General features: G+C 31.4%; 1 protein-coding gene across 1 annotated transcript; it reads left to right on the top strand.

Annotated features, from left to right (window-relative positions):
• Positions 1–895: 895 nt before the first annotated feature.
• On the top strand, positions 896–10,611 carry LOTGIDRAFT_158549 (hypothetical protein; the record flags this gene model as incomplete). The annotated part of the gene is made up of 4 exons (XM_009051703.1): positions 896–974; positions 7,897–8,008; positions 9,550–9,683; positions 10,556–10,611. The coding sequence occupies 4 exons, from the start codon at positions 896–898 to the stop codon at positions 10,609–10,611; spliced, it is 381 nt and encodes a 126-aa protein (XP_009049951.1).

Raw genomic sequence — 10,611 nt, 5'->3', positions numbered from 1 at the left:
AAATACTGATGTAATTTGTACAAATTGATTTGACTTTGAGGGAAGTGCTCCTTTTTTGTATAAACAATATTTATTTACATAATAGGATAGGGGAACAGGCTTTTGCTTATAGTACCCTCTCCATGAAGTGCTTAGTGCATATTCAACTCACATCCATCATTATTTTTACTGCATCATTTGGTACTTAAAGATGCCTTAGCTCATTTTTCTTGGTCAAATCATGCTTACTAATTGATTAATCAGTGTTTCTAATGAATTATGAAAATATTCATATGTTAAAATACCATATGTGGACGTAGAAAGGCTTGAGGAAGTCATTTACTCAAATCTGCTTTGAGAAGCTAAATTTAAACTCCATGTTTGTTCATGTGACCAAATGACGTCATTCTTACCGACTGTTGAGAAAGCGAGTGGCTGCTTCACCATGAGATTTTAACTGATTCTCCTCCATGAAATTACACCAACGTTCATAGACATCCTTATCTAAACCTATTCTTGGATTTTCTTGATCCCATTTCTTCTTTGTTCCCATTTTTTTCTGAATCTGAAGCCTTTTTTAAATTGTAAACTGTGCATTCTTCGAGCCGCCATATTGTTGTTGTGAGAAAAGAAAGGAATGCGGGGAGTGCACATGCGCGCATATCAGGATGTCCCTGACTGTATACACTGGTTATTCGAAAAAAGACTAGACAGTTTTTTATCATGGTCACCCTATGGAAATCCTCGTCATAATTAGCTAATTACGGGCTAATTAGGAATTTTTGAGACAAACTAGTCCAATAATCGAATATATATAAATATATAATTTAATGTCACAGTTCAATGATGTGTGGAAGTCACTTTAAATGATTTTTAATTGTATTCAGTACAATTTTTTACATTTATCACATCAAATATGGATGACAAAGAGGACATACTTTTAATTTCTCAACAAAATGTGAAAACTAGACTAGTAGTGAATGACAGGCCTTCAGGTAAGAAATCTATTGAATAAATACACATAGAAATTGAAGTTTGTATCTCTGAAAAAATAAAATAAAGGGATTAGTGAGAATGTTTTAAAGAGAATTCCATTAAAGACATTTTTGGCAAGAAATGATGAATCCCTATTTTAACTTTCAAATACGGATAAATCTGGACACACATGGATTTGAAGGCTCAAATTTGGATGGTGAGCTGTGAAAACTGTTGCTGATAAGATTAGCTTAAAATGTTTCTGAGGCAAATCTGGCTATCTCTAATCTGTCTAACTTTTACACTTTGTCACAGACCATTTACATACTGCAATTAAAGGAAATCAATTTCTACAAGTCATTGTATGAATTTATAAAGTATAAAGTTTGTCCTGATAGTCTCTTGTAATCAGCTACATATCAAAATCAATAGACTATACCTTTTGTTTTATATAACATATCAGTAACGAGAATTGTTCAGCTAAGCTAGTCATTAACAGTGTCGAAATTTTAGCATTGTTGGTCATATGTAACGATAATAATCTGTGTTTGAAATTTCATTTCATTTCTGCATTGTCAGGACTGGATAATCAAAAATTTATCAGCACACCGTGTTGTAGACCTTACCAACAAATTTTTGGGGGTAACCCACTATTCATGAAGAAGACAAGCTAGTGAAAAATTGAAAGTGAAATTTTTATTTTTTCGTATTTTTGAAGGAATTTACTATTTACATATTTTCAAGGTCTAAATTAACCTTCAAAAATGGTGAACAAATGCGTTTTAAGTTAAAACATTCAAAAGATACAATACAACAATTTACTTAATGCCAAAGGTCCAGAATATATCTAAATACAGTGTCTGAAGAGGTATATATCTGATAATCATGATACAAGTTGAAAGTGTGAAAATGCAAACATATTTGATATCTGAATCAATAAAAAATTGATTGCCATCATTTGGATGATAACAGGGGTGACAACAGTCTTAACATTTGTGATAAATGGACATCTGAAAACCAGGCTCTGTCAACTTCTTAAACAAAATATTAAGATACTTTTATTCCTGTCATATTGTATGACTGCTAAAGAACATTCTCGTAATGAGGTAACATTAACTCTTAAAGAGCAGAAATGTTTATCAGTATCTCACCTTACAAAAATAAAGTAAGGAATTATGATTAATTTTACATCAAGATCTTGTTTCCCTTTATACCATATATTAAGGCACCAGACACTTATTGTGTCTCCAGTTTACTGCGGAAGGTAAAAGCTAAAATGTAGTAATCTACCACAATCAATTATTGACAATGCCTAAAGCATTGAAATGACTACATGTATTTTGATTGTGATGATGAAATGAAGATTTTCACGCTGTGTCATCTCTAACAGATCTTTTTTAGCTGCTGTCCCCACAAGTAGTACTTGGCTACAAGTTCAAAGAGCATTTGTTTAAATGTGGCATCTGTGATGGAAAGCTTTTACATTAGAACAGGTTAGATTTGTGAAGGCTTTTGCTCAGTGTACAACAAACATATTTAAAGTTTTGTATTAATACTTTAATGGCTAGATGTACAAAGAAAAAGTCTGTTTTGTCTACAATAAAGAAAGAGCACAAGCCAAAAAAACAAATCTGATTATTACCAAGCATTTATTATTGTAGAGTGCAAATAATTGATTATTGTTAATACTTACATGTTATCTTGAACATTATTTTATCTTATTGTTCACATGTCAGATTTTGGATTTTCAATATATATAGAGTCATAGAAAGCTGGAGCAAATGTTTCAATGACCTGAAGTCTTTCTTGATGTCACATTTAACTGATTTTGTCTTGTACACTGGCTTCCAGTCATTATATTTTATGTATTGTCCTTTTGTTTTGTTTTTATTATTCAGTTGTTGTAACTTACAGATGAATTCAGTGTAAATCAAGTCTGAAAGACTAGTGGATAGAGCCTATGGCGTTCACTGAGCTCAACTCCACTCAACAAGCTCATAAGCTCAAAATCTTTACAGACCATTATTTCAGGGCTGAAGGATTTAAATTGAGGAATGTTTTGAAAAAATTAGATACCGGTAATAGATTTTAATTGTTAGTATGACAGACTAGATGTCTTTTTCCTTGCATTGTGTTTTTGGTCTGTTTAGGGTATTTCTTAAAACAGACAGTAATTTAAAAAATGTATCAAGGTCTGTTTTCCTAAAGACTGACCAAATTAAACAATGATAAGCCTGAATCTAAGATCAGCTCATCAGAGATTTGAGGATGACTTCATTTGATGTTCCTAAAGCTGATCAGATCATCTTTGATTAACAAATTTCCTAATTCTCTGATATAAAAATAAACTCAATGGTGCCATTCCCAATTTCGGCTAATCATAGTTTACTGTAATTAGTGATTTGAATTTAAACAGCATTGGGGAATAGGGTGGGTTTTAAAATCCAACCGCCTACCGCTGCCAACCGGCATACAGGAGTGTAGTCTTGGTGAAGATTTTTATCCACAACATATATCGATGATTCTGTTGGATTAACAGGAGGAGCATTCACAGAATTATTATTGTCTACGTCAAGGATTAATTTTGAAAAAATTCTTATAGATGGAAGAAAGATTCCTTGGCCTTTATGCTCCATGTTCCCGACGACAGTAAAAAGTTAAGGGAAGTAACTCTGAAACAAACAACCTTGTTCAGTCGTTGTGATCATTAAAACAAAATCTAGAGGTTTTTGTACGTTTTATTGTGTGCCCCATTTTATTTTTAAAAGAGATTATGGCTATTTTAAACACGAATTGAATCAGAAAATGTGAAGGAAAATATCTCAAAGCAAGAAAAGAAATATTAATTTGTTTCGTTTCATTTATATATGCCCACATGAATATGTGGTCGTATATTGTCGTTGCCCCTGTCCGTCGGTCCGTCGATCCGTCGGTCCGTCCGTCAACATTTCTTTTGAGCACTATAGAGACTACAGTTTTCATCTGATTTTGATAAAACTTGGTGTGATGCTTTAGATTGATAAGATCTGGGTCAAGTTCGAATTTGACATATTTTCGATGAACGGTTTTTGAGATATTGCCCTTGACTTAGAACGCCTTGAAATTTGTTAAAAATAGTTCGTGAGCAGGATTGAAGCTACAGTTTTCATCTGATTCTGATGAAACTTGGTGTGATTATTGGAATTGATAAGATCTTAGACAAGTTCTAACATTTTCGATAAACAGTTTTTGAGTTATTGCCCTTGACTTTGTTAAAACGCGTTGAAATTTGTTAAAAATAGTTCGTGAGCAGGATTGAAGCTACAGTTTTCAACTGATTCTGATGAAACTTGGTGTGATCATTTGAATTGATAAGATCGCGGACAAGTTCTAACTTGATGCATTTTTGATGAACGTAATTTTGGAGACCGTAAATTATATGAATTGTTAGTTGAACTCATCAGCTATAAATGTTTACATTATCAGATTTGTGATTTTATAAAAAAACTAATGATTAAAAATAGACACCAATTATCGTTTATCATAATATTATTCTATATATTGGCGTTCATTATTTTGTTTATTTTTTCTATAAAAACCTTATTACCTTAGTGTTTCTTATCTTTCTCTTTCATTAACTGGACAAATTATTGTCTATAAGAACCATTAGCAGGTTATTCTGCCTAATTTATCTCCTTATTCATAGGTAGGAGAAAACAATGAAAGAAATTACAAGTATCCTACATTGACAACATTCTGCATAAATTGCTTGTGGTTTGAGTTATATTTGATAAACTTATACGTGATATATATCAAAAGAGTTTTAAATTATATTATTAGAAAGTAATAATAAATGGTATATTCTTATAAAAAAAGTTTGACTATAATATAAATAGAAGAAAGGAAGATGAAGTTGCTCTTTGTCTGGTGTGTACAGCCCACCCAGTTCTGGAATTGAGCTCTCCAAGGTCAAGTTGTACAATTGTAAATTCTTCACCTTTACTTATAGCTTTCTTAATGCATAGGCACCTGTACTTACCTTTGCAAAATATATATGCCTCAAAATGGCTCCAAAAATAGCATTGGATGAATGTGATGTAAGCTAACTTGATGGCGGTGCATGTACATAATTCATGATACATTTTCCAAAGAGTATGTAATGATATTCATAGGTAAGTAATGTTTGATGATTTTCCAAGAGCATGTCATTATGTAAGTAATGTTTGATGAACCTGGTATATTTAAGTGTGTAATCATCATGTAAGAAAGTGGAGGTTGATGAACCTAAGTGTTGGTTTATTTCAAGTGTGTAATTAATATGTGAGAAAATGAATCTATACATTATGTATGTCAAAAGAGTGTGTAATATTATATAAGAAAGAATTGAATTCAAACATGTTTGGTTCTAAAGAAGTGTGTTACAATAATATAAGAAAATATGTTTGGTGAACCTAGGCATGGTTTATTTTATAAGATAAGTTTGATTGTAAACTGAAGTTTTATTTATATAATCAATGAGTTGAAAGAGGGCCTTAAAACATGCTAGATCTTTTAATGACAGAATCATTTCCATATGTTATCTCTTTAAGTGTGATCAAAACTAAGTAGCTAACACTTTCGCTTTTATCCATAACAACCTCGGGGGAATAGCTCTCATTTCATTAAATCTTTGATGTTTGAAATCAGGATAAACTAGCAATTGATTCAACCTTTGATTTGAAAACACTTGATATTTTCAATTTTCCACACATTTCCCAAACAGATATAAATACTGTTAGGAATGTTAAGAGGAGAATTTCATGTGTCTTAAAATTTTCAGGTTGAATGGTATTTTATGGAGGAAAGGAAATTTCAAACCCATGTATATAGCAAGTTTTAATCAGTTTAAGGAAACTTAGAATTAGATCTCAAACCATCTATATAGAAATATAGATTCTAAGAACTATCTAAACTCTAAATAAATCAGTGAAATAGATTCTTTTATTCATGTATGAATCAACATTAAAACTTATTGTATATGAAAAATAATTCCCTCAACAAAATGTCATGGTCCAGATAGAATGGTTTCAGACAAATTATGTTTGAAATTGATAACAAATTAATTTCTCATTCATTTAAGTTATACAATAAATTCAATTTTAAAATACAAAGTTCTTAACAGATTTTTCTGAAACTTGATGCAATTGTTAATCATTTACAAAGGACAAGGGCTGGCTGAACAATTTTAATCTTAAGTGGTATGTCTAGGTCAGATTGAAAAATACTTTTTCAACCAACAATTACACTTATTTAATGAATCATAGACAAAATAACTGCTACTGTAGTGTTATTAGTGTCCTCTATCTTATAAACTTGCCCCATCTGAAAGATAGGTGTCAAAGCTCATGACAAGAAATCAGAAACAGGACCTGGTGTCAATAAAATAAGCCCATGATTATAGCTTGTTTCAGACCCTTAGACTTCCACCTGTTTCCCAAAATGAAATAATGAACTAATCATCACCATTTCCGCTGTGAATGATTTTTTTAGGGTGGCTGTGGAAAAACTTTCTTCACCTGCATCCTGCACCCCTGGAAAAGTTATCCATGTTTTTTAAATGCATTGATAATCATTTTGGTCTTTTAAGACTATGCTGAAATGATCCTGTTTCACCTTTATGTTCCAGATTTCTGTGATATAGTTGAAACAGTAAAGCATAAGGTCAATAAATAAATCCACTAAGTTATCAGGGCTGATTGATTTAGCAAATATAATTTGAATTTTAGTTTATTTGTTAAGCAGGAAATGAAAATAAACAGTTTAAAGGAGAGAGGCAATGAATTGGAATATCTCAATTTGTAATCTTGGTGTAATTTCTAATGTTTCAATTTTCAAGCACGTTTATTTGATATGCCTTTTAAAATGTGTTTGTTTATATTGGAGTAATAAGTAAAAGGTGGAATGAGTGTGTTTAATTAACCAAATAATCAATTGAAATATGTTTTCAATTCTAGTGAATTAAAGGTGTAATAAACTAATTATGAACGTTATTAATTAATTATATTATATATTTTTTACTTGTAATTCTGTTTTTATTGGATACCATTATTAAAAAACCACACAATATAAATAAATAAGCACATGCTTATATTTCAAACATAAATAATCAGTTTTATCAAGACAAATTCAGAATTTTCAGGAAATCATCACTCACACTCACTGAATTTTTTTCTGCTGAACAATGAGAGAAACCATAATTCTGGTAGTTGTTCCATGTTAACCATATCAGACAATTACTATATATTTCGATTTTCTTTATGAATCCTTCACTTTGACCCATATTTCATGAGCAACCAACTTGGCAACGGCGGCAGAATGCCTCACTTATTTTCGTGTACAATGTTTGATCTATAAATAAGTCTAGAAAAACACGTTGTATGGATACCGGTTGGTATAATTAACTTCTCTTAGTATTTATCTTTAATATCAATTCATTATAACTAGTGACAATTCCTCCAAAGAACCACGATTTTAAAAAGAAAATAGTGACTGACTATTTGTGTTCCATAGAAATTTTCTGCTGACACAGAATCCGCTACTTGATCACGTGACTTCATTCGTAGGACTACATTCTAGCAGACGACACTTGGAATTCCGATTACCGCTTGGGATTATAAGGAAATTCGGCCGATAAAAAATGGTGATGTTTGGTAATAAGTGAAATCCACCATTTTGTATTTGTCAAAGTAAACATTATTACACTTTACCTTGCTTGAAACTACTGAATTCATTCTACTAGCTGATATTGTAGAGAAAACCAATGTTTATTGAAACAAACTAATGCGGAGGTCATGCAAGGTCGCTCATGTAAATTATTAATCCTTTCCGGAAATCCACGAATAATAGGTTTCCACGAAATTAGGTTACTTGACTGTATGCTTTTCTGTTAACTTGAAAATAAAAGATATTGTTTAATTATTTCAGAACTACCTCATTTCAATCTGGAGAACCTCAAAACTGCCAAACTGAAGTCGTCACAGGATATCAAGATGAATGGGCCTGCTGAGCAGGGAGGGACAAGGGTTATGATAGCAGGGTAAGATCATATTTCAATTATTGTTGTTGCCAGTTACACATGATATGACTCAAAACATTCTTCAGATTTGTTTTATGTTTCCATACTGCTTCTCAGAAGAAAAATATAATGTTAAGTTCATCTACAATTAAAGAAAAATAAATGAATAATTATACCCTAAACGGAATGGACAATAATTAGGCTACCTTCTTTCATTCTTAATATTTTTTTTAATTCTCTTTCAGTTTTAAGTGCTAAGAATCTACTGTTTTAAACTTTAAAATAATACTTATATATATATATATATATAATAGTACTCAATATATATATATATATATATATATATATATAGAAATCTATTGATATATTTAGCACTATTTTAACAATGAAACTATTCTATTTTGTATATATATATGATTCTATATATTATTTCTTGGTACTATTAAAAATGCAAATTATCCAAAATTGTAGGTCATCTTGGAATTTTCTGTCAATTTACTCATGTAAGCAAAAGTGTCTATGTGAATTAGTTTGTCTTTGGTTGATGAAAATGCCAAGCAATAAAAAAAATTATTATACTAGAAATATGGATTTTAAGAGGGAAATTTTCACTTGAAATGTTGATCGTCTTCACATGTAATTTCTTAGAGAGAAATGTAAAATAACCTTATATTTGTATGGACCTGAAGACATTCTTATACAAATGGCATGCAATTGACAATTTAATTTAGAATGTTTGTAGGATGACAGAAAAATTCAATTTTGAACTTGCTGTTGTCAGAGAGTAGTTTGCACATCCAGTAAGATTTAGTTCACACCAACGGCGAATGCCGCGATTTAAATCGGCGAGCAAAGCGCCGTCATTTTTTGTTTACTTTTCCAAAAATATCATGATCTCCTAAGTAATGTTACACTCTGATAAGCTCTGATACGAATTGGCTACGCTTTGGGGACGAATTATTTCCCGATTTGATCAGGCCTTGTTATGCTTTATATCATGCTTTGATAAGCTTTATTGAGCTTTGATGCGGTTATGATGCTTTAAATCACGCTCTGATACGATTATCAAGCTCTGTTGTGCATTGTTAAGCTCTGTTACGCATTTGAAAATTTCGAAATGGTCGATTTCATGCCGCTTTTGATCAAGTGGTGACAGACCGTGAAGACTAGGGTCCCCGCTTTGAATAAAGCTCTGTTAAGCTTTCCTACGCTTTGAGTCAAGTTTGCTGAACTTTGTTACACTTAGTTAAGCTTTGATACGTTCTCGGCGCTTTAATCAATTCGTGACAGAGCGCCCAAAATTTTTAAACAGTTTAAAAATTTTTGGCTATCTTGCCGAATATCCAGCTTTGCTCAAAGCTTTCCAGAGATCTATTACGACCCTGGTGCTTTAGTCGAGCTTTGTTACGCTTTGTTACACTTTGGTACCGCTTTAAAGCGCCATCAAAGCGCCGTTGGTGTGAACTGAGCATTAGCTTTCTCTGATTCTATTTCAATTTCAAATAGAATTCGCTAGAAATAAAATCTTGTATTAATTGTTTGGTGTATTTCATTTATTTCAGAAGCAGTCCATCATCACCAACATGGATTGGAAAAAGAACAAAGTTAGAAGGATTATTAATGGCTATGATAGCTTCATTAACTATGATTGTTTTGATATTAGTTGTTATATTAGCTATTAAATCAGCCAATGATGGTAAGTTTTTTTTTTTGTGTCCCCACCTTTCTTCCCAAATGATACAATACACAAATATAGTTCACCAACTTATTGGGATCAACACTTGGATCAGCAAGGTCATTGGAACATTAATATTATATAAGCATGCCCATTTTTCGAAATCATGTTTCATTTCTTTACAGATGATGCTCATGTGGGTATGAGCATAACCATATATGTACTAAATGGATAGGGACCAAGTCCAAAGTTGAAAAGGTTTTCATGGGCTTAAAAAAATCTGTTAGTTCTGAACAAGCAAAAATTGAGCAGAGCTTAATCAAGCCATTTATATTTAAAGCAAGAAAGTGGGCTTGCACTTCACAGAGCCAGCTCCATTACAAAAGATTATTAAAAATATTAACCCTAATGTCTAATATTGTATCTTGTAATTTGAACATTGAACTTAATGAGTGGTAGAAATGGGTTAATTGTCTATAGGTTATTGGAATAGGTTATCAAATCAATCTCTATATTATTACTATCAAAATGTCAGTGTGCTAAAATGTTTGAATAATTCAAAGCAGACTTTACTCTTTTTTTCTTAGAAAAAACATTACCGATTTTTTAGAATCTGCATAATCATTAAATCAAACAATCAGTATAGAATTACTAAAAGAGTAATTATTATTAACTATTTCAACAATATCAAGGTAGTTATTATTGAATTCTTGTTATTTAAAATCAATTCAAATCAATATTATTGTGTTTTGTTAAAAGAGTGTACTTATACTTCTAGAACATGCCAATTTGAAATTGTGCTTGAAGTCCATTTGACAATTTGTCATCCTGGATGGAAACTATTAGCAGGCTATATAGTATTTTTTTTAGTGATTGTGTTCTTATGATTCAAGGTCTTCTTGAAATGAGTTCTGTGGATGTTTGTTGCAGTCAGAAACAAATCAGTTGA

Source organism: Lottia gigantea, assembly GCF_000327385.1.
Source record: "Lottia gigantea unplaced genomic scaffold LOTGIsca_17, whole genome shotgun sequence".
Lineage (NCBI taxonomy): Eukaryota > Metazoa > Mollusca > Gastropoda > Lottiidae > Lottia > Lottia gigantea.
Note: the sequence above shows the minus strand (reverse complement) of the source record. Positions and strands in the feature narration are given on the sequence as shown.